The sequence below is a fragment of the Drosophila mojavensis genome, unplaced genomic scaffold (assembly GCF_018153725.1).
Source record: "Drosophila mojavensis isolate 15081-1352.22 unplaced genomic scaffold, ASM1815372v1 contig_16, whole genome shotgun sequence".
NCBI lineage: Eukaryota > Metazoa > Arthropoda > Insecta > Diptera > Drosophilidae > Drosophila > Drosophila mojavensis.
The window spans coordinates 4,073,710-4,098,538 of NW_025318693.1; the positions used below are offsets into that span (position 1 = coordinate 4,073,710).

Here is a 24,829-nt window from a genome sequence, read left to right on the forward strand (position 1 = left end):
TTATTACAATAGTCTAGTACTTATATATGTGCTTAACTATCGAAACAATAAATTACCTAATCCTTTGCAAACAAATCTGGGCATAAACAAGGCTTGTCAATACATAAACAAACCAGAACAACAACAACAACAACAAGAATAGCAATGAGGCCAGCCGGCAAATAGCCCAATAACAAAAATCAGCTGTTTGCTTGTCGCTCTCCGAAAGCTCGTCTCGTTTACTTCAAAAGCTGCCGCGCATCCCAACTTAACAAGCGGGTCAACGTTGCGTATGCGTTACATTTCACTTTCGTTGCGAACAGAGCCGACCGTAGGCACGAGGACGCGGAGATGAACGAGGATTGGGGGCAGGAAGGACGATTGGCGGCCGCATGTAAAGCGCTGCCTTTTCAATTTCAATTTCAGTTCCCGTGACAACCTCGACGCGTTCAGTTCTGTGCCAATCGGTGAAAAAATACAGCCACAACGTGCGCAAGTCGCGTGCGGACTTCTGCTAAGGTACTTCTTGTGTTTGTTGTTGGTATCGTTCTCCTACTGGGCGGCCCAGATAAGTACGCAACGCGGCTTCTGCAAGAAACGGTCCAAGTCAACTGCTCGATGTTAAGTGGCAGCCGCAGCCACAACTTAAAGTTTCCCAGCATGTACGTGTGTGTGTGTGCCAGTGTATGAGTGTGTGACTGGGTGAGAGAGTTTATATGTCTGCAGCTTGCGTGTTATTGACTAAGCTTAAGGCTTCAACACTGCACAGCCGAGCAAGCGTAAGATTTTTATGAATGAATTCAAGGCGAAGTCTGTGGCCATTGTGGGATGTGGTCCGAAAGCCAATGGCGTGTCTGGAATATCGATATTGATTCCTCGGTCCGTTTCCGCTCGCATCGACAACGCCGCGGACATCAAGCTCATTGGCATCAGCTGGTGTTTGCCTTAATGAGCCATAATTGCCGCCAAAGAATCCGACGCGCCCCCATCAGCAGCTCAAATGGAGCCTGTGATATTAATGATGACACAAATTCAATTAAATATATTGTTTCTAGGCATAATGAACTATTATAGGAAAGTGAAAAAAAGTATTTTCTTATCCTTATGCTAATGAAACTTCTTTCATCTTTTCACTTGATTTGGGCTCCTTCACAGTTCAAACTTCCCAGAAATTATTTATGCTACCAAGATTTGACATTTTGTCATTTTTCCTACGACATTTTTTGCATTGTTGCTTTGTTCAGCGAAAAATAAATGAAACACCACTAGAAATTTTGTAGTCGGGTGTGCTCGACTAGGAGACACCCTGAACCCCAACTGCTGCAAACATTCCACTTTCACTTCATTGACAAAAATATATATAATCACGCACGTCAGTGGGCGTAAACTTTCTTTCCTTTCTCTCTCATATTATGTTAGTCAAATTTTCAGATCATAACTATGAAAACTCTGAAATTCAATGAAATGAAAACTAAACCATTTTTTGCATGCTTGACAACTTCTTAGATGTCAAATATGTATGACACTTAATAGCAGCAATTTCAATCTGGACTTTGAATTTAATCGACTTGATGTAAGTGACATACTTTTCACAAAGCCTGCTCACCCCATCTCGAACGGGCTCAGGGTATACAAAATTGAGTTTGCAAAGAATGCCACATTCTTAAAATATCTCTGGAGTAAGCCCTTTACTTGACATCTTTAGGATAATATACTTACGAAGTATTTATTACTTAGGTTTCAGTCAGGCTTCACAGCTTTGTCAGCTTTAAAGCATCGTCAGATTGATCTAAGGAAATTGTTACATTACACTGTAAAGAAACCTATACTCATATAGATGGCTGCTGGCTGCCTTGGATTGGCTCCATATATGTAAAAATTGGTATTTAGAGTAAAATTCACAATTTATGCCATTGATCAACAAAAGTAAACAACAACATTCATCAATTGTTGATTATGTTGAAATTTATACAAATGCGAAAATACTATTATTCATTTTATGGAAATGTCGAGTTTGCTAGCTCTTTAGGGCTTAACTGCTAAATTATGCAGAAAAACAGCAGCAAATGCAAAATATTATATATTTATTGCAATTGTAGCAAATGTAATTGGTCCTTTACAAAAATTGCAGCTCATTGGTGATATGAATATCGAATAATGGCAAGAGATTATTATTCACTAATTCAGTTATGCATAGTAAAAGAAGAGAGACAGAGAGAGAGAGAGAGAGAGAAAGAGAGAGAAAAAAAGAGGGAGAAAGAGAGAGTCATTATGAATTCCATTTAAGAATTTGTTGTGGATAAACAAAGGTAGATTTAGCCAACATTGCAACATGTTAAATATCATACATTTCATATAAAGAGCAACTTCTATTGAGATTTTGTTTGCCTGCCTATCATGGAAAACAAAAACCGCAGATATATTACAGATATTAGAGTAGGTAATAGAAGTCAAAGCTTAGAAGAGGCTAAAGCAAAGCCACACATAATCTCAGGCTACAAAAGTGTTGACAATCTAGATGGGAACACGACATGAGTTCCTACCAGCCCAGCAGAGGCCCGCAGCAGAGGCATTAACAAGAATGACATACCTCTGGGCGGTGTTGGGGGGTAGCGCGGGGGCATAGGTTCTGTTGATATGGCTGTCGTGTCGCTGGCAGTGCTGCCGTCGCCATGGCTGCCATTAAAGGCGACACACGCCAGCCAACTGACGCCTGCTTACATTAAGGAATTCCGTTACCAGCATCGCGTATACGCGCCGTGAGCAGACGCCGGGGCGCATCTTAATTGCCGAAATATTTGTGCCGCTGTCGATGTTTAAAATTTTTACAGGCCTATTTCGCAAATTGCAGCGCGCCGTGGAACGCAACGTGCGGGCATTAGGGACTGAAACTCAAACCGTGCCGAACCGAACTGAACCGAACCGAAAATCAAGTAGAGTACCGTTCAAATCATCGCTTCAGCTCAGCTTTCATAGCCAACACGTGTTGGCCTCGCATTAGAAAGCTCATTGCGAAGGGCACTTGACACGAACCGTAAGTCAAACGGTCAAAAGGCCACAGCAAAACGCTTTAATTGCGTCTGGCTAAAGGGATTTACTGCTTACCCTCAAAGGGCTCCGTTTTTGTGCGTTCGAGTAAGCGGTTTAAGTGAATTGTGCGTGTATCACAAGTCGGGCCAGAGACATCACCCAATCGAGCTTTGTGCCAGCAGCGGACTCAGTCGACTGTCTAGCCGACAGACCGAATAGCAAATCACACCTAAAGCAGCGGGCAACTGACCTCCATCTGTGCAGCAATCAACACTATTCCCACTCCACCGTGACAACTCTGGTAAGAGCGCTACACACATACGTTACGTGGCCTCTTGAGCCACAATTTATTCGTTTTCTGCGTACTTCATAAACATTTCGTGAATATGATTTTAAAATTAAAAATTTATGTTAAAAGCATTTAGCATAAAAATATGTATATATATAGAAAATAATAGTAGTAGCCCAAATACAACTCTTGGATTACTTAATACTTATTCACAGCATGGTCTTAAATTAAAGTTATTTTTGCCATTCCCGTTTGCTGCTTTAACCTTTGACTATTTCGACTCAACAACGTTCAAAACCATATCGAAACAAGCATGAGTAGCCTGAGAGTGCACAAATACCCAGAGAGTTCCCAACGAGCTCAGAATGTTTATGCGAATATTTCAGCTTTGCTTTCACAGACACACACACACACACACACACGCAAATATGCACTGGCACTCGTGCCACTTGCTGCACCCACTCTACGGCATTGATTAGCCACAATACTGCAGCAATTGCGTTCTGCAATAATCGCCAGGTATTTATTGTGGAATTTCTATGAAAATTTCGAAATATTTATTGAAAATATTTGCTTATAAATGCCAGAAAGCCATATAAACGGTTGAGCTTTAAATTGGATTTAATAATCCAAAATTAAGCAAATAAATAAATACAAAAATTTAGTCGCTTAAGTCAACTGCGCCAAATTTCCAAATTTTCCAAATTTAAACACTATTATTAACTATAGCTATTTGACAACTCTATCAAGTCAAATGGATAGAAGGAATATTGTATTATATTAATCTACTTGACTGATGCTGCGCACTTGGGAGCGCCTGAATAATACCGTCAATTTAAATATGAAAACACACACATACACACACGCACACGCTCTTTGATTGGACGTTGAAACTTATAAATTGCAAGAATGCTGACACCTGGCGCTGTCATTCCTGTTAGCCAAAGACGTCGCACTTGTTATGACAATCGTGTGCCACCCACACCATTCAACCTCGCACACACAGTGCTCCAAACAGAATCCACTTGATGAGCAAAATAAAACCCAGAGCGCAGAAAAATGAAAGACACGCGCGAGATGGAGACAGAAAGTCACACGAAAGTCGTGCTGACAAATTTCTGAACAAATAACAAATGTGAGTGATCACCCCGACCCCCCGCCAAAAGCCAAGCTCTATATATAAGTCGAATATGTATGTATATACATTGTGAGCGCCTCTGATGAACTTGAACAGCGAAGACCAACACCTACAGACATTTTGTCAACACGCTGTGCGGCGAGCTGCTAAGAATGAGATGGGATAGGAATATATCTGATTTGCATGCTATTTGATACTTAGCATCGGAACTTCCTAGCCTGTCGCCTACGGTGGGCCAGCATTTTAATTAGCTGATGTTCGTAAATTCGAAGCAAATAAATAATCCGACTAGACAGAATGGGTGCGACAACAGCGATATGAAATATGCGTGCATATGCTAACTTTACCTGACTGAAATTTACTAGTTTATTATTCGAGATTCATAAATATATTTGTAATAATAGAAGTGAGATATTTATCCATTACAGCCATAAAATGGATTATTGAGCTGCTTCTCTGGTTATTTAAAAGTTCAGCTTTTATCTATTACGATAATCGATTGCAGCCAAACGGTACCTAAAGCCACTTTAAACCCATAGGTCTTTGGAGGAGTGCCAAGAATTATCTGGCAAAACTTATAAATTAAGTTGTTTCTTTCAACTCTTCAACTCCAATATTTCTAAGTTATCTCTTGGCCTGGCTTTCAGGCCACCATCTCAGCCGCAGTGAATTTAAACAGAACTATGTTTCAGCTGCTTTACGAAACTTTTGCCTTACATACATATATTCCGCTTGGGCTTTTCAACTTGTCACATACAGAGCATAAATCTAACACACACACAGATACAGAGACACACACACACACACACACACACACACACACTATTACGCGGCAATCAGCATGCGACAGCAACAAACTTTTGTTCTATATTTTTTTATTTGCACTTTGGAGTTGAGGCCACAACTAGTTGGCTGCCACGAGGGGCAGGCGGTCAACAAGGCAAGTGAAACATTTGTTTTCGCTGCCGTTTACAACTTCCGGCTCGACTTTAAGCGTTCTCCGTGGCAGTTTTGCATAGTGCCGCCCCAAAGTATGCAACAAAATGCAGAGCTTTAATAAAACACACAGCGGGTAATCCACCGAGGGGCCCTCACAGCTGCCTCAATTTCAGTTTCGACACGGCAAATAAAGTTTGTCGTAGCTCGGGGATATGCTGGCTGGAATGGAAGCGTCAGGGCTTGTAGTCATTAAACTTGAAGATGAGATGTACATGCGTGCATGCCATACAAACGGCAAACCAAACGCCATTGTGATCAGCACAATTCCTCTTCGATTTCCTTTGTCTGTGTCACTGAAAGTGGGCTCCATTTACCTCGCCCGCCCATGCGGCACGAATGGGCTGAAATGTTAATCGAATCACTCATCGGGCAACAGAGAGCCCTACAAACAACAATATGCCAATTCTTTGGCCATTGTTCTAAACTGCAATTGTGCTAAGTGTGATGGATATAGCATAATATGGATACTCAAATAATGCCAAATTGGCAGCAGCTGCTGATTAAATTTTCTTTTCTACTTGGCAGCAAAATAAATATTTGTCATTTACTATTTATCCTAAATCAATTTCACGTTCAAAAAAACACATTGTTTTGTTTCATTTGAAGCAAATATTCAATATTTCGTCAAATTATTTAACATTTATTGCTGAAGTTTTTCTTTTAGCATGGAATATGTTGAAATTCACAATATTTTTCAATGCTGCTATCATCATTGGCAAACGTCTGTCAGCTAGTTTTTTGTTTATATGGACTAGAAACACTCGCTCATAGAATTATTGGGAGAAATATTGGTGGCTGGTCTCTTGAGGGATTTTGCAATAACTCAAATGTAACAATTTTTTGACAAATATTATGTACGAATTGCAACATAGTATGCGCGCCCATATAACTAAAAAAAATAAATAAATAAAAACTAAAAGTGTTCACAGGGTATAAACAAGCTTAATAACCACAGCAAGGCAGTGAGAGTCATAATATTCAAATTGATATACTCTTTTCACTTTTTGTGTGAGTGTAAAAAAACAAAAGCTTAACTTTTTTATGACGCCGAAAATTGTTGTTTGTTTTAAATATTTATTTATTATTTACGCTTGCCATAAATGCATCAATTTTGTGTCAAAAACATTTTATTGTTTTCTTTTGTTAAAACTGAGACCGATTTTTTTATCACGCCCCATATAAGAAATGTAATCAAGCGAGGGAAATAAATTGAAATTAAATTTAACAGCGAGAAACCCAGCAAGTTATGCATAAAGGATATTTTTATATGTACATACATTACACATTAAAGAGATGGTTCCGTACATTAGATTCATGTTAAGCACTGAAAAATAAAGCATGAAAAATAAAAGTTTCCTGAATCAACTTAATAGTTATTGTTGAAGCTTATTAAAAGAAAACAAGCACAGATTAAAAGTCGAAAAATAAAATTCTTAGCAAAAGTCTAAGAAGTTGTTTAATTCCTAACAAAATCAATATCAGATTTTTTATTAAAAATCATAATTTTGTAATTTGGATTTAAAAATTGTGTAAATTAATTATGCTAAGGCTTGTTTACACCTACTGCTACCCAATAGCTTGGTCTAATTGAATGACCAGCACTGTGCTGTTTGTTTACTTCTGGCACACATTGACGCTATCCCACGTGCACACAATGTGACATACACACACACACACACACACACACATACTTCATCGCTCTCAATCTGCTTTAATGCCACATTAAGGCAACTGAATGGAATCGAATACGAAAAAGGCGCAAGCACAGCCTCCCACAGGCACACACACGCACTCTCACACACATGCACAACCTATATGAATACCAGCGCGGGGCGAATGCGTAAACAGCGCGTCGCGTTCATTGACGAGGGAATGCGGTGCGAGCAACGAAAGCCGAACGGAAGCAGAGCAAAATTTTAAAAATAAAATGACGCTGTAAATAGACAAAAGAAAAACACGAAGAGAAATGCCAGGGCTGAGCTAAAAGCACCAGATGACAGGGCACGCAATACAAACACAAACACACACACACACACGCACAAAAACAAAACAAAGGAAAATGAAGAAACAAAATAAAGTGATATGAAATAAAGTAAAAAGAACAACGGAAAACTTGCTGCGCATTTTGAGCAGAGCTTTGCTTGGGTGAGCAAACAAAGTGGGAAATGTTCGGCTGTGTGTGGGTTATTTTTACCGTATTTATGTCTTTTTGAATGTGCCAGTTGCTTTTCATTTCATTTTTACTGCTATTCGCGTGTGCTTGCTGTGTGCTAATTTATCTTGTCGTGTATGATTTAATGGTCCGCCACGCCCGTAGATGCGTATGCACCCCATCCCCCCCCTCCCCTGGCTGAACAATTGTCTGGCTCCATATATTTATGAAGTCACTAACGGGCAGCTACTCTCGATGCACTTCCTTGCGGCAACAAATTATCTCAGCGAAAATTGCAGCACCAGCAACGGCGGCTACAGCATCATCATTTATGCAACGCCCCCTACCCCCCGTCACCCCCTCCCCGAGGGAATTCCAACCGAAGGCCGCCAGCGAGCAACCCAACAATTTTGCAAATTAAAGCAAATTTGTTTTACCAAGTGATAAACGATGCTATTCATTGCATTTGAAATGCACTTACCGATTGCATATGAATTACAAATATCCTCGAAAGCGAAATACTTGAATCAATTACGTTTCTAAACAGACAAATTGGTTCAAGTGAGTCAGTCAGCTCTAATGAAAACAAATCAATTTCAAATTTGTTTACAAATATTTACTTAGCTTTGCATTAAATATTTAATCTTGGCCAAAGTTTATTATTAATTCATTTCAAATTTTGTTTTTTTATTGAGTCCATAGAACTGCATTTTGAAATAAACATGGGATATCTCTTGAATGAGAACTATCGTCTAAAAATAGCTCTAATAATCTATATGTTATTAATGAGATCAGATATATGGAAACACAAAGAAAATTATTAACTTGTTTGTTTTTTAGTTTAACAGAAATATATTTCGAATTTCATTTCTATACTTTGTTGTTTGTCAAAACAGATAAGCAAATAAACATGGTCAGATCGAATCATACATTTCTTATATATATCTATAAAATCACATTTCGAATGAGTTGAGTGCAAGCGCGAAACATTATTTATCTGTTTAAATTGTTTATTATGAAGAGCAAGCAATAAATAAAAATTGTCTATGTTAAACAGTAAATAATAAATTTCATATAATGGCAAATAAAATTCAATGAATTAAATTATACTTAATATTAAATATTAGCAGCTAGGAAACAAATTTAAAATATTTGTAATTAAGCTCCCCAATCAATCAATTCAAATATACGTTTTTAATAGACATACATTTGAAAATTCATATACATTTAATATAGACCTTGCTCTAGCCTCGTGGATATTTTGATAATTTAATTCTTAAAATATACTTAAATACGCCGGTGGCGTATACGTAATGTGCTTCATAATTGCCGCTGACGATTTCGCTTGTTGGCAACTGCAAATATTTAAATTAACTCTCATTTAATTTGCATTTTAAAAAGTCTTCCAAATCGTTCGAGCAGATTAATGCTGTTTATTAAATTTGATGATGTGTGTTTGACTGTGCAAAAGTAGACTTAAAGCTGCCAGAATATCAAATATTTAGATGCCAACATTGCTCAACAGATATAAACAAATTAAATATGTGTTAAATAAATGTCTGACATTGTTTTTAAATATATCAGAAATTAATTTTTAATACATATTGTGATTGCCTTAAAATTTAATTGGTTGCAATAATTTTATGTTTCCTTCAATAAAATTTATTTATACTATATATCTATGTATCCATATATTCAATTTGATTGTCTTTTATTGCAAGTGTACTTCAGTTCCAGCAGTTTAAGTTCTCATTCGTCTCCTATAAAATAGTTTTTATTTATTTATTTATTTATTAACAAGTTACAATTAATATAAAATTAACTCTAACTTAAGACTAAGCAGTGGCAGCAGGCGCCTTCGGCTGGATGGTGTAGTTTTTAATTACTCTAAAGTATACCAAAATAATTGTCATCCTTTTGCTTCTCTGCTGAAAGTTCGTTGTAACTCTCAATGATGAACCTTAATAAATTGAAAGTGAAACTCACCTGTAAAAAAAATATTAGCAATTAACGCAGATTGCTATCTGCAAACATTTTTCTATCAGCGCGAAGTGAATGAGTCTTCCACGATAAAGAGCCGCTGCAATTAGAGACATTCAGAGAAATTAAACTCAGCCAAGGAGCAAATTAATGAGGACAAGTCACTGCAGAGCCAGAGCCGTGATTTATGTGGTTTGCGGCCAGGCGAGCAGTGTGGTGGAGTGAGGTGCGGGGGCCATCGCAGCGGGCTGCATTCGTGAGGCATGGAAACTGTTGATGGCTGGCCGTGGGAATAGCAAGGCGACTATCATTATACTTCTCGATGGTGGTCACTAATTTGTGTCACGGTTTTGTGACCGGGTGTCTCTGTGGCCACGGCAGCCGACTCGACGGGCGTCTCATTAGTCGCTTCTAATTAGCGAATGCCCTCGCTCACAAAATAATCTAACGCTGCAAATTCAAACACATTCTACTAATGCAACATCTTTTTCTTAAGTCTGCAAAGAAATGTGTTTTTAAAATGAAAGAAAGTTATGTCAGAAAGCTCTAACTCAGACTGCTCGACTATGAGATAACCTGAACACTGATTTTCTAACTTAACCCCAATTCCAAATATCAAAATATAACAGACTTACAGAAAGCACTGTATTTTCAGGTCCAATTAGCCACGCTCCCAGCGGGTGAGAACACTTAATTTTTCATCAAATACTCATTTCACTTCGTACACAAGAACAAGAAGAATAATAAAAATTGTATAATACTGTTGGCGAAACCTGAACAGAGCAAGGCTGAAGTCCAAATCAAGACGAGCTAAATCGGGACACAATTTTCCAACAATTACAAGCCGTTGCAAGGCGGAAGGAGGCAAACGGCGAAATCGCCCAATGAATGAAAAACGCAGAAGGAGAAGCAGAATAACGGAAGGAATTTGGGAAAGTCTGTAAATATGGCAGCGCAAGCTGCGTTTTGCCTTATACCCAGCAGCTAGTCGGAAAAATGGTTATTGTTAGGCTTTATAACTTGACATCACATACAACAGAAGCTGCTGATGGCTTTTCATTTATTATGGAATACAATGAATCCATTTCTTAATTTCTTTAGTATCGACTAGCTCAAGTGAAAGCTATAATTTTTATACGAAATGCAATTTCACATAGAAAATATTAGGACACAAAAGTGTAGTTAGGGTAGCCGTTAGTCAACCACTCGCAGCGATGGCTGCATTTGCTTGAATTGATTTTTATGGAAAAAGAAAATTCGTAAGCTTGAGAGATTTGTGTATGCCGGGATACACAGAGGAAGCTGGCAGATTGCTCAGAGAGAACAAACCGTGTTGAAGGCAAAAGGGTTAAGTGGAAGCCGTTGGTGAGGCGATTTGCTGAGTTGCTGTGACAAGGCCAAAACACTTTGGTAGTCAGATAGTTTTCCAAGTGAGGTATTGAGATGAAAGGCGAATGAAAAGCGATCAGAATTGAAAATCGCAAAGCTATATTTGATTATAATGCGTAAGTTGTTTCGTCATGTCTAATTCAAGTGCATTAAACAAAAAGTCTTAAGTTTAGCGTTTGCCTTAATGTTCTCTCTTTGGCTGTAATTAGCGTTCCTCATCTAGCCCGCTTAGATGGCTACATTTAAAGGGCACAAATTGTATGCCCACATAATGTTTATCAGAGTCACGCAAGCAGGTTCAGTGAACTCATTATAATGCTCGGTAAACCGCAAAACTCGGCGCTCGGCGAACGTGAAATTTTAACGGGTGACATCTCATGACATACGACCGAGAAGGCTTTAACCACATACGGACTAATTCGATGTGCCGTCAAAAAGCCATAAACTTGTCACACACTTTGCAATCTACAAATGCTCTCCCACTCTCCTCTTTCCCATTGGCTAGCTGCCATCACGTAGAGCGCGGAGTTGAGCTAGAGTACGGAGCTCGCTAAGGCAGCGGCTCAAGATCTTGGCCAAGACTAACAGTCCACTTGGCCAGCAGCCATCTTGTTAAGCACTCAATTTCCTGGCAATGCGTGTATGTGAATAATTAAAATCGCGTGTAGTTTGTCAATGCTCGAATTAATTCGTTTAGCTCATTAGCACGAACTGACGGACTGACACCTGGACAAAAACACGCGCTGCCTAGATCGAGGCAAACTGTTAATTGGGCGTGCATAATACAAGTTTTCGCACAAAATTTACAACCGGTCGGCAGCCAATGGCCAACGGGCAGAAGGATTATTTCCGCCTTCCACGATGCGCGTTTCGCGCGGCGTAATCCTTTTCAATTTGAATGTAAATGAGTTAACTCAACGGCCACACAGGTGCGAATGTGGCAATTTGTGTGGGCCAAAGACACGTGCCACCGCAGCAGCAGCAGCGATACACTAACATATGCCACTCCTGCGGCAGGACTCTGTGAGTCTGACAGTGTTGCCAGTTAAGCTCGTTTCAGACTAGATCTAGCCAATTTGAAAGAGGTCTACTCTATTTATAATACATTGAAAATGAGTATGGAATGGAATAGCCAGAAATTGAGGCAGATTATGCACAACTTCTAGTCCTTAAGAGAACTATAGAAAAAGAGACTGCTGTCTAAGCCATATACAATTTCTAAACATTAGTGTACATTAGCTATTCAGCATATCAGCATTTAGCCTAATTATTAGTATTCTTAAGCTTAATGAGATTATCCCATTTAACTATGCGTGCTTGTTCGTCTATATAACTGCTCGTATGTTGTCTGTATATCTGACGATCTGAAAGGTCTCTCAATCTGAAGAAAAAGAGACTGCTGTCTAAGCCATATACAATTTCTAAACATTAGTGTACATTAGCTATTCAGCATATCAGCATTTAGCCTAATTATTAGTATTCTTAAGCTTAATGAGATTATCCCATTTAACTATGCGTGCTTGTTCGTCTATATAACTGCTCGTATGTTGTCTGTATATCTGACGATCTGAAAGGTCTCTCAATCTGTCTCTCCACCTGCCTGTCTAATAAGAGCAATTGGCGAAGAAGAACTACAGAAGATCATTTAAGTTGTCTATGTATATGCAGCAGTATTCATTTGGTATTTATATTTGAGTAAAATGAATCTCGAGTGCTTGAAGCAGCAGAGAGTGTTCCCATTGGTCACTTAGAGGTCGACTGCAACGAACCCTACCTGACGTCGGGCTCAACTTGGCCATCCTATATAAAAGGGCAGCAGCTGCAGAATTTCTTCAGTCACCCAGACCTGGTGGGGGTCAGTCGTACAGTGCAGTAAAGTGAAGTGAAGTGTGTAAAAATTTTTAATGATCGTTCAGCTAAGCATTAAAGGCTTAGAGCAACTACTTATCGAAAATACTTAGCAGAAATACTGAGAAGGCAAGATAAATACTTAGAGGAAATACTAAGACAGATCATTGCAAATGATTTATTAAATATATTTGCTAGTTTCGTATGATTTCTCCCCTTCTTCAGCTAGCCAACTATTCCAGTGTTTACATGTTAGCCGGCTTTATACTACTTTCATTCACAATCCAACGTATTTCGGATCTCGAAGGTGCCAGCACTGCTGTCAGCTACCCTGCCTGCTGAGCCATGCATACAAATGCATGCATGCACATCAGCTTAAAGGACTTTTAACTCATGGCAGCCATATATGCGGCATATGCAACCTATAGACTTGTTTCTGTATTTTTTTATTTACAGTGCAAAGTCAAATATGAATGACAAATGATAAATGATCAATATACGGATTACTCTTGTTAAATTTTAACCGTAATAAATTTCAAATCTACATTTTAATTCACTTATAAATTAAAGTTTTGGCTTCTTTTTTTTTTATTCGATGTATCATTGGAAAATCACATATTGTTTATTCCCGCATTTATAAGCATATAATCTGTAAAGCTACTTACCAGTAATAATTAGTGACATAACATTTAAACATCCTTTAGTCTTTAGCTCAGCATTTATGCACAACTTAAAAAAATCAGTGGCAGCGTTAAGTAATCAGACTGAAAATCATTTGCACAGATAATTTTGTTTTTTAATTGGCCATATTAAGGCTATTAGCGTGTATTTTTGTGTTTATGTACATAGAGAATCTCTGCATGTGTGTGTTTATCTCTGTACAAACAGTTTTAGTTCTGTTTGTGCAGCAACTTTTTGCATGAGTTTTACGCATAGTTTCAATTAGAAAAAAAAAAAAACAGTGGCAGCCGCAGAGCCAACACATTTTCTGCTTTTGGCTGGGAATCGTTGCATAGCGGCAGCTTCAAATGATATTTGTTCATTTTGCAGTTCGGGTTGGTAATGCGGCAGAGATAAACAACGGAAATTGTGTCAGCTTAGAAACTAGAAATTGGACAACAATTTCAACTAGGAATAATGCTTAGCCCATGCGAGTTTCGTATTAAAGTCTTGCCATAATTTAATCAATATTAAGTATGAGTATGAAATATGCAAAAGTTTTAACTTCAACAAAATAAAGTTAATTAACACTCTCGAAAATGTATATATTTTTTTGTTATATATGTATATTTTATTTTCACATAATCATTTTGGCCTGGTTATTTTTTATATTTAAGAAAATTGGCAAATACAACCGTAAATAGCAAGCTGTATACTTCACCCCATAATCCGCCTGGTGCCCAAAACTGGGACATGCCGACAATATGGCAACGGACTAGGGCCGAAATAGAATTAGTTGACAGCCAGAATGTCCCCAAGCCGAGCTGAGTTGGTGAAGTGTCTCAGCTGAAGCTGTAGCTGCGGCTGTAGCTCAACTGGAAATTCAATTAACCCAATTGGTGGACTTGAACGACGTCTCCGGTTAGAGCTACCACTCGTCCGCCGTCGCACCTCCCCCAAAAATATGCTCCTCATTATTATGAAAGCCCAGGGAGGGCAACGGCAGCAGCGCGCAAGGTCAAAGCGTATTAAATGGGCTTAGGATAGGCAGAGCCCCAAAAAAAAAGGGTTCTGCTGACCTACCAAAGCTGAGTAAAACAAATTCCTGCAATGCAATAAAAATCGCAGCACAAAACGAGACGAACAAAAAATCAAGTCAAAAAGGGAAAAAAAAATTCACTAGATAATTAAATTTCTGTATATATGTGAGTAGCAACACAAATGCGAGACTATTTGTAAGTTGGCAACCACTGAAATATTATGGAGAATGTTTATGCTGACCCCAAGCAAGCCGCAGAGCCTAAACTGCCCTGGTCAAATTTATGGACGGACTTTGCTCTACAAATTTGTCTGCATACATTTACTAAAGGGAACTCATATCGTATAGTTTTTGTGCTTACTACGGCCGAGCTATGTGTGTGTGTGTGTATTTGTGGTTGTTGTATTATAGAGGTTGTCAGCACATGAGTGTTATATTAGAAGAGTATATACAGATGATACCCAAAACATAAATGTTGATACCCAATGGATAAATCTTGATTTTCATATCTGTTCTCATAGCAAACTAGCCCAAACTTCGATTGGGAATTTGCTACAAATGTCTAACAAAAAGTACTAGGCGATTTTCTCAATTAAAAATATAATAAAAAATATATCATCATTATTTATCAATGGACAGTTCAATTTTAATCTGTTTAATAGCTATAAAAAATAAAAATATATTAATAAATAAAATTAATATTAGATATGATTTTTAAGCCGAATCTACATATGTATATACAACCTAAACTAGTCTTCATAATCTAAAAACTGTGTAAGCCATACCCAAATACATACATAAGCATACATAAGCAAGCAATAGATGCTTTATGCTTAACATGATTGTATGCATATTTCAATAAACATTTCAATAGAAACCAAAGTATCTCCATGCTTTTCTATATAAGCAAACTATTTAACGAGCATACTCTTCTATCTACGCCTATCTTATCCAGTACCCTTACCCTTACCCTTACAATACGATTGTTACATGGAGTGCGTGTACTCTTTTTCAACTGCTATTCATACTTCCTTCAGTCCCCTCTGTCAACTCTAACTACATTGCTCCTCAAGTCAAGTATTTAATATATTTACTCCTTGTCAATGCTAAATATTTCTATTCCCAGAGTCCGCTCGTATTCCATCATTGTGGAATGAGCACTACCTTATTCGCTTTAAAGGACATTAAAGTAAGTAGATTTAGCTTTTACAGTCCAGTTAATCTGATAGCTCTGTTCCCCGAAGCGCGATGTGATATACCCAAATACCAGGCCAAATCACTTGGATTTGTAATGGAAACAAATTGTAAGCCGTGCTAGGCCTCAGGCTTAACATCTGATGGTTGAAATTAGACATCTGTAGGCTATTTCGCCCACGCCACGATGACACTTAATTAATATTTATAACACATACTTCAACATATGTATCTGCACGACATAACACAATTAATGTAATTGGCTGACACAGTGCGCAAATAGTCGTAAATCATTTATCATCACAATCTTTGCTAGAGTGCTGCCAATACATATATTATCATACACACACACTTTTATGTGTGTGTGTGTGTGTGAAGGAGGGGGGGTTGAAGCTATATCGATCTAGATGGAGAGAAGTGAAAGTGGCTCTCGACAAACGAATTTTCTGAGATTTTTGCTTTATTACCCTTACACAACTTAAGTGCTGAACGAATCGTTGGACGCTCAAACGTCTCCAAGTGGGGTAAGCGATACAGCTCCGAGCGCTCAAGCTCAGGTAAAGAAGGCTTTGAGCTCAGCGTAAATCAAATAAAATGCGAATAAAAATGTTAAGTGGAAAGCGCTCAGAATTTTCGTTTGCTCGAATATGTAAATTGCTTTTAGCTCTGATTCTTGCTTCGCATAAAACCTGTGCCCAACGCCGATTTTAATGCAGGTGTATTAGTACATATACGTACGTACTTATAAATAAATATATTATGTACTATATATTTATATATGCGTGCACTTGTATGTATGTATGTATATACCAGCAGAAAGTTCTATACCCGCAAGTGTTTTTCATTAAAATGTCTGAGATTCTCCTTCAAGCAGCGGACAGAATTCATAAACATTTCTATATGCATAAATGTACATACTTACATATATTTATGCATGTATATGTATATGTATGTATTTATATATATATACACTGTTTGGTATAGAAAATATGACATTATGCGCAGATTTTTTACTCGAGTATTTTTCTGCTAGCCGCTGGTTGAGTCTCATCTCTGCTGTTTCTCTTTCTCTGTGTCTCACTCTGTTTCTCTCGCTCTCACTTTCTCGCTCCTACGCTCTACCCCTGCCTATTTAGCTGGTTTGCCCTCTAGTTCTTTAAATCTCTCTCTCTCTCTCTCTCTCTCTTTCTGTCCCTCGCTCCCTCGTTCCCTCTCTCCCATTATATTTTTTTTATTTTCTATATTTTTGGCAGAATTTTAATGATGAATGGGCCTGAAAGTGCGGCTGTTTGTGTGTATATATACATATATGTATGTATATGCTCTTATTTGTGTGTGTGGGTGATGTTTGCAAGTGCTTCAACAAAAATCTGCATAAATTTGCGCAAATATTGTAATGTAAATTATTTTTAAAAATTTTCCATCAGTGCTTTGGGAAATTTAATTACTTAGCATTGCGGCAAGGAAATAAATTTCAGTTAAAGCTGTTACAGCAGAAATTGCTTTATAAATAATGTCACATAATTCTTAATGCTTTGTGGCTTTAGCAGCATTGAGCCCTCTCTTGTAATTTCATAATACCAAAAAATCAAAAATAAAATAAATAATAATAATAAAATAATATAATAATAATAATAATAAAGTAAAATAATAAATACTCGCAAAAGATGCCTATGTATTTATTAATTGTAGCTCAGAGTTTGTTTTTAATTTGGATTGGAGCATGTCTGCTCATAAGATTATAATGTTAGCTATTTGCTTACATTATATACTTTATGAGGTAAACAAAATATGCCTTTTCAAAGGATGAAAATGGCTTCTCTCTTCTTCGAGTTCTGATTGAAAGCAAGGTCAACAGAAAAGTCATTATAGTCAATTGACATTTAAGGCAATCAAATAGCTTAAGCGCAATCACAAAATCGAATTACTCGAAGGCCAATAACAACAATAAGTAACTCAACTGGCAGCAACATCAACAACAGTAGCAACACAACTTAAACAACTACAATAACGACACAAAACTTTTTGAATACAATTACAACAATCAACGGCACATCGGCAACAAAATCAAAGATAACTAGAAAATCAGTTTAGTCTGTATGTACGTACGAATATGAGTACTCTTATGTAGAATGGAAAACTTTCATGCATGCGAGTGTGAGTGTGTGTGTAATCTATGTGTTCATACATATGTACGGAAATTGCACCAACAAATTCAAGTTCATATTGAGTCTTTGCTTTGCTTCCCTCTAATTTGTGCACAAACAAAAAGACGAGGACGATGTTTTCACTCAAAGCCCAAACACACACACACACACACACACACACACACACACACACACACACACACACACACACACACACACACACACACACGCACACACTCGCAAAAAAGCACTCACACACACATAGAGTAAGACATCAACATAACATGGCCAACAGCTGGAACGGTAATAAACAACAAGCAGTTAAGGCAACAACAACAGCAGCAACAGCAACAACAACAAACAAGTGAACCATTGAAAATCCTTCGCTTTGCGTGTGTTGCGCAAGAGATTTTTGTCGCCAAGTGTAGGCGGAGCAGGCGTGATGGAAAAAAGAGTAACACAAAAAGAAAACACAAAGAACGAGCGAAACTTTGTGCGATGCTGCAAGCACTGCACACAAGCACACACCCCAACACTCACACACACATTTACACACATATACTGGGGCTTCTGTTGGTTATCGAGAAAAAGCAAATCACGCGGCGTATACTTATTGCAGCCCACTGTGTCAAGCGTCTGGGTGCCTGGCTGTTGCTGTAAAACATTTTGGGTTTCCTTTATATAATTTTTGCATGCGCAACAAAAGGCACATGCAATCAAAACAATATCACTGCAGTCCACACAATGTGGACCTTTGAGTATGCTTATAGTATATAAAGGCAAAAATCAATTCTATTTTATTGAACAAATACAAGTTTATATTGTTATTAATGTTAACCTTTTCCACTTTACATAAGACTCTGTTTAATTTATTCTGTTTTCAATAGATTGGCCTCTAACAATTTTCTATTCCCCAGCGGAAAATAACTATTTTTTTTGTTCATAACTTTTAACTAGAATTTGTTTAGGCAAAGGCAATTCGAAGTCGAATTGCCAGGAGTTCATTATTCAGCTTTCCATAAATTACAATCTAGCTTGCTGTCGTTGGTGTAGGAAACCTCTGCAAACTCAAACCCAATCCAAATTCCTTGCCGAACCACAGTCAACAAACGAATGCGGGCAACGACAGTGGCTTTATCCAAATACACAAAGTTTGCTCTTGCCACAATTTAAATTGAAATTAGTAAAGGAAGCAGCACAGCAGCTCCCACGTAACTCAACTCCGAGCAGGAGAGCAGCCGTCCAGCTCTTCCATTCGAGATTCGAAAAGCTCGCATAAAGAGCTGCAAATAAAAGCAGAATTAGTTGTTTATTTGCCAATCTTGATAAATACTTCAGGTGCAGCATTTTCTAACGAATTTATTTACATTTACGTCTTAGCTGCCACGCCTTAAGCTGACCTTAGGGATCAAGTTGGCAAATGCTTTAAGTTGAGCTCAATTAGCACGCAGCTGCTTAGCAACCTGTTCCCGTTCCCTTGCCCATGAAAACAACATAAAACAATTTATGCAACAGCATCCAGCGCTGAATAACACAGGTTGAATCATTTGTCTGGGGTAACTAGAGCAACCGCGTAATTGAGTTAATACACCTGCTGCCAATGCCTGCAAATTTCAATAGCGAAATAAGAAGAAGAACTAAAAGTGCTCTAGTTGGGGTGGCTCAGCTAGGAGATACCCTGAACCAAGCAAATCCCTGACTTTTGTGGTTCACAGGATCGATGTCTTAATACATGGCTAGAGCGACTCATCTTGAATATATACATATATAAACTCTATGGGCCTCCCATGCCCTCCTATGCCTGGCATTTACATTGTGATTCTGAAATAGACTTGAGAATGAAATTAACAAAATTATAAATTCATATACATATATGATATAAATAACCCAAAAAAAAAATAATAATAATAATAATAATGTAAATATGGAAATGAAAGACAAATACATTATTTAGCATTTCAGATATAAAATTTGGTTACACTATTTGGCCTATTACACTATTTCATATGTAATAGGCCCTAACATACGGAATTTGCCTAGCTGCAAGCCGCAAGCTTAGACATGTGTGTGTTATTTAGGTTGATAAACTATCAGAAGGGCCTTCAAGATGTTGGACTGAAAGTTAAAGTGCTTACGAAAACCACTCATATTCTTGAGGCATTCAGAGCATATGGTAAATAAAACACACACACGCACAGAGACTCTCGCTCTTGGCAGCTCGGAGAGACACCTAACAGGCACTTGATAAGTGTGGCTATGAGTGGCAGATGCTTTCCCGGCACCGGTCACCACTTACCGCACATTGTTAGTTGTAAAGATGCCGCCGAGCTGAGAGAGCCGAGCCGGGTATGCGAGGCCTCAATCCATATGTATGCGTATTAAAGATGCTCCAGATAGACCAGCAAACACTCACACGCTCGCTAACTGCCATTTGCTGTGTGTGCGTGTGTGTGTGTGTGTGTGTCAATATGTATGTAAATAAGCGGGAGAACAAGTGGTTATAAATTTTCAAGGAAGCTGCCTTTTGCCAACAATATTATGTATACGCCATCGAGGCCGAAAGCCGTCGAGCAAGAGTAAATCCTCACGCATATCTTACTCTTTGTATGGATACAAGCAAGTATTTACTGGAGTCTGTCTGTGTGTGGGTGTGTAGATGTGGGTGGTTGTTTGAGTTGATGTAGGTGCGCCTTACTAATAATGCCCTTAAGAAAGGACACTCTACGCAAACGCACAAATATCAAGAAACATAGAAACATAGAGGCAGCAGCAAAAAATTGAGTTAAATAAAATAAATGAAAGCGAATATGACGGCTTAACTACATAAGAGGAAGGGACGAACGAGATGAGCGTCTACCAAAGGCCGATGAGGTGTGCATAAGTATATGTGAGTGTGGAGCGAGCGGGCTCAAAATATATATACATATATATGTATGTATAACAAGTACACTAAAAATGCTAGAGGCCAGCCCAGTTAACCGCATCGCACCCTACATCACCTATCAAGCAGCTTTCTGTGTATTTGTGTTTTCTTTTTATTATTATTTTTCGCTTTTATTGCTCGCATCCTTGAATGTTTTTAATATGTTTATTTATATCAGCGTGCTAGGACGCGCCGTCAATGTTGTTTATCGCTCCTGTTCCTGCTGCTGCTCGTTTTCCTTTTCCTTGGCGCAATGCAGTCCGCTAGTTACGCGCTTATTATGTTGCTCATAAAATCACATAAAATTAAAAGCTATTTTGCTCTTGAAAACGCTTTTACGTTTCCATTTTGACTAGATGCTCAGGACTACAGTAAACGCCCTTTGGCCTTTGCCCTTTGCCCATGGCATCACATTCCCAGTCATTAAAATGGTGGCTGTATTTAAAAGGGCTTAAGGGTTAGCACTCACTCTATAAGCAGCTTGTCCGTCCAGCTACGTCGGAAATATCGCGACTCTGCTGTAAACAGAATTTGCAATCAGCTTTGGTTTCATTCTCAGAATTAAAGCCAATTCAGGCTGCTTACATTCTCTATCTGTTTACCCTAAAAAATAATACAATTTGTTAATGAAAGCTCGCCAACTCAATTGACCAATGTGGTAGACTTAGTTTCACATTTGAAGCATTTTTAAATTAATTGCGAATCATAAAATCTGCTCAACTCCAACAATTAACAATCCTATTTAGACAGCAAGTTTACATACATATCGCTTAACCTTTGAACAGTTAACCCCACTGCGCCGGAAGACAAAATTTACAAAGCGTCTATAATCAGGGAAATGCTCAATGTGCCACAATGAGCCTTGGGCGGTTGTGGATTATTTATTTAGGCCATTTTTAGGCAATCCAAAGCAGCGATCAATCATTTCCGGGCAATCGAATGAGGATGGCTATGGCTGGCATTGCGAATTGAGGGCATCGGGCGACAGATTGTAGACGATAGGAGGACCAAATTTAATATCATAATGAAAGTTTAGATTGGCGCCATTGCTGATGAATTGAAATATTGCCGCACGAATGCGTTTCGCAGGTAATCAAGCATGAAGTAGGCAGAAGAAAACTGAAGAAGGTCGGGCTGGTGGCAGCTGCAGATCTATGAATAGGCAAAAAACCTGTCTGAACTTTGCGCTTAAAGTTCAAGGTAGTGGGCGTGGCGGTTGTAAAACTATATCAGCAAAATGTAAATGACTTGGATGTATCCTAAAAATGGAGTCGGTCTAGGTCAAAAAGGAAATTTATTCATATTGTCAGACACGTTAAACGTGTCACCTTTCTCTATATTTGCGGACAATGCCTCAAATTTCGTTATACGATTTTTTGTTGAATAGGATTTTGCAGAAACTTTGCATGATTGTTACTAAAAGTAGAATACCCTACGACTCTTGATTGGTGCAGAGCATTGAAATGCAAAGCAATCGAAGCGCAACGAATATAAATAAAGTCAAAGAGTTCACGGAAAAGTACACGCATGCCCCTTCCTCCACCCACCCACACTCGGGTAACAACAACAAAATTATATACAAAATGTTTATTTAGGCCCAATCAATTTTATGGCAATCCGGTTTTTATAGCAACAAAAGAAGGCACGAACCGGAACTGCCAGCCACCAACGCCTCGCGGCCCGAATTCGCGCCACAAATTATGCAGAGCATCGCGTTTCTGTGAAAATTCGCATCTGGGTGTGTGTGTGCGTGGTTTGTGTGTGCATGTGCTTAACTGTTTCCTATGCGAATGTGCGTGGGTGACTGCTTAAACGTGCATGAAAACGCTGCCAGTCAAGTGAAACAAAAACAAGCAAAGTCCTCTGCGGGAGAGCAAGGGAGTGCATGAGAGAGAGAGTGTGTGTGCAGCTCGATTCTATCAGAATTTTTAACTAATTTAAAATTTTAATTTAATTAATTTGTGTGCGGCTTGCTTAATGAAATTATGTATTTGTGCCTGCGCCCTTCAAAGAACTTTAGCAATCCTATTAAACAGCCCATCGACAGACAATGCCGAATCGAATGCTTAAATACCCTTCAATTGCAAAGAACTTCATCCAAACCAACTATCGATTGTGTGAATTAAACTTGAGTTGCTTGCATTTGACAGTTGCATGAAATCTTCGTACAGTATATAAGCTCATTTCATTTTCATTGATTTCCCAGTTTATATAAAGACAACTGCAAATTGCATTTCATTTACTGAATCCGACGTTTTTTCGCGTTTTTTCAGGCAGCTTCAATTTGGAAATCAATGGATTGCAATTATGAGCAAGCTAAGTGAAGCCCGAGAAAAGTTCATTAGCAGCAGCTACAATAACAACAACAACAGCAGCAACAACAGCAGCAGCAACAGCCTCGACATCGACGACAGCCACAATAATCAACAACATCATCGGCAGCAAAATGTAAACGGCTAAAGGAGGACTCGACAGCTGGGTCCGTGAGCTCTGCAGTAGCAAAGTTAAAGACACCATAATAGTGAATACAACAAAAAGTACAGCGAAAACTACAACTACAACAACAACAACAAGAAAAAACAACCACTGCAACAAACAAAATACACAACATAAATGAAGTTAACAATCTGTCAAATTGCTAAATTATTTCTGCTGTTGACAGCCTTCTTCTTTCTTAATTCCCATCACGCCTCCTCCGCCTCAACCACCTTGAATAACACCTCTGGCGCCACCAGCAGCAACGTCCTTTCATCAGGCCAAAATCTTGCCCCACCGACCACAGCGCCAGCTGGCAATGTGCCCAAGACATTGGCAAATGCGACTGCAACAACTGCGGTTACGTCCACGGCAACGGCAACGACAGCGACAGCGACAGCAACAACAACAGCGACAGCAACAGCGACAGCAACAGCGACAACCACTGCGACAACAGCAAGAGCGACAGCGAGGCGGACAACATCAGCAACAACACTTAGCAGCAATTCAATTTTGAGAACCTCAACAGCATCAGCAACAGCAACAACAACACAACAGCAACAACAACAACAACAAAGCAATGTGCATGAATTGGTACGTCAAGCACGTCAACAGCAAGATACCGCAAAACAACAGCAACTGCAACATCCACGAGAGCAACAACAACAACAACTGCAACAACTACAACAACGCCAACGTCGCCAACATCAAAAACAACAAACAACAACGGCTGCAGCTGTCGCAGCTCAGCGTGTAGCCGTTTTAATACCTTCGTCACTGCACATTGATATGATGCAAGTGCAACAGGGCTTCGAGCATTTCGTTGAGTTTTTTCAAGTACATTTATCTAACGCCAGCGTCGATTTTATACAAGATGTCGGTGAGTAAACAACCGCAGCTAGCAAAATCAACGCTAACACCAACAATCACACACACACACACTCGCAATGCGATTTTTTTTAGCCATTTCGATTTCTGTTCTTCTCGTTCCTTTTTTCTGTTTTTGTTTTCCCGTTTGTCGTTGACCCGTAAAATATTTGAAAACAAGTAACAAAGCTCTAATCGAAACTGCTCGACTGCGTGATCTCCAGAACCCTTCGAGGAACTGATATCCGAGCTGTGCTCGATAACTACTCCCATTTATGTGTTATCAGTTAAAAATATTATCGAAAACCATTTATAAAATTTATCTATATATTCAACATCTTTAGAGCTAAAGTCGCCAAATTTCAAATATTGATTCATATGTTTTTTATATGCGATTTATTCTTGAAATATCAGTTCCTCAGAGGATTCTGGGAATCTTATAGTCGAGCAGTCTCGACTAGAGCTTTCTTAATTGTTTTTCTTATTGCACTACGCATTAATATCATTTTATTGTGAGCTGTCATTTTCCTTGTGCACATTTAATTGAATAGTAAAAATGCTTAATGTACTTAGAGTAGAGTGCTCGCTAATCAAAGGCAACTTTGTTATGATAAATGTCAAGAGGTTTCCATTTTTTCTGCAGCTATCTCGTTGCAACTCAGTTAAAAGGACATCTTCTGAGATTCATCCGCGACAAGCATGTCGAGGACCCTCTGCTGT

The 24,829-nt window shown here is 38.6% G+C and overlaps 1 protein-coding gene and 2 long non-coding RNA genes across 4 annotated transcripts in view; all 3 read left to right on the forward strand.

Annotated features, from left to right (window-relative positions):
* The first annotated feature begins 410 nt into the window (after window positions 1-410).
* Window positions 411-23,281, forward strand: LOC26527728. 2 transcript variants are annotated; one of them, XR_001449566.3, is made up of 3 exons: window positions 411-498; window positions 2,811-3,310; window positions 23,041-23,281. It is a non-coding gene; the product is annotated as an uncharacterized LOC26527728 (long non-coding RNA). The 2 variants fall into 2 exon arrangements; XR_001449565.3 differs by having other exon boundaries at window positions 2,831-3,310.
* On the forward strand, window positions 15,570-16,048 carry LOC116804089. The gene is made up of 2 exons (XR_004364110.2): window positions 15,570-15,692; window positions 15,748-16,048. It is a non-coding gene; the product is annotated as an uncharacterized LOC116804089 (long non-coding RNA).
* A 301-nt stretch (window positions 23,282-23,582) lies between the features above and the next one.
* Window positions 23,583-24,829, forward strand: part of LOC6573483 — a 43,274-nt gene continuing 42,027 nt past the window's right edge. The window contains exons 1-2 of the mRNA XM_044007309.1: window positions 23,583-23,602; window positions 23,749-24,122. Of these exons, the coding sequence (XP_043863244.1) occupies window positions 23,583-23,602; window positions 23,749-24,122 (394 nt within the window). The remainder of the gene's footprint in view (window positions 23,603-23,748; window positions 24,123-24,829) is intronic.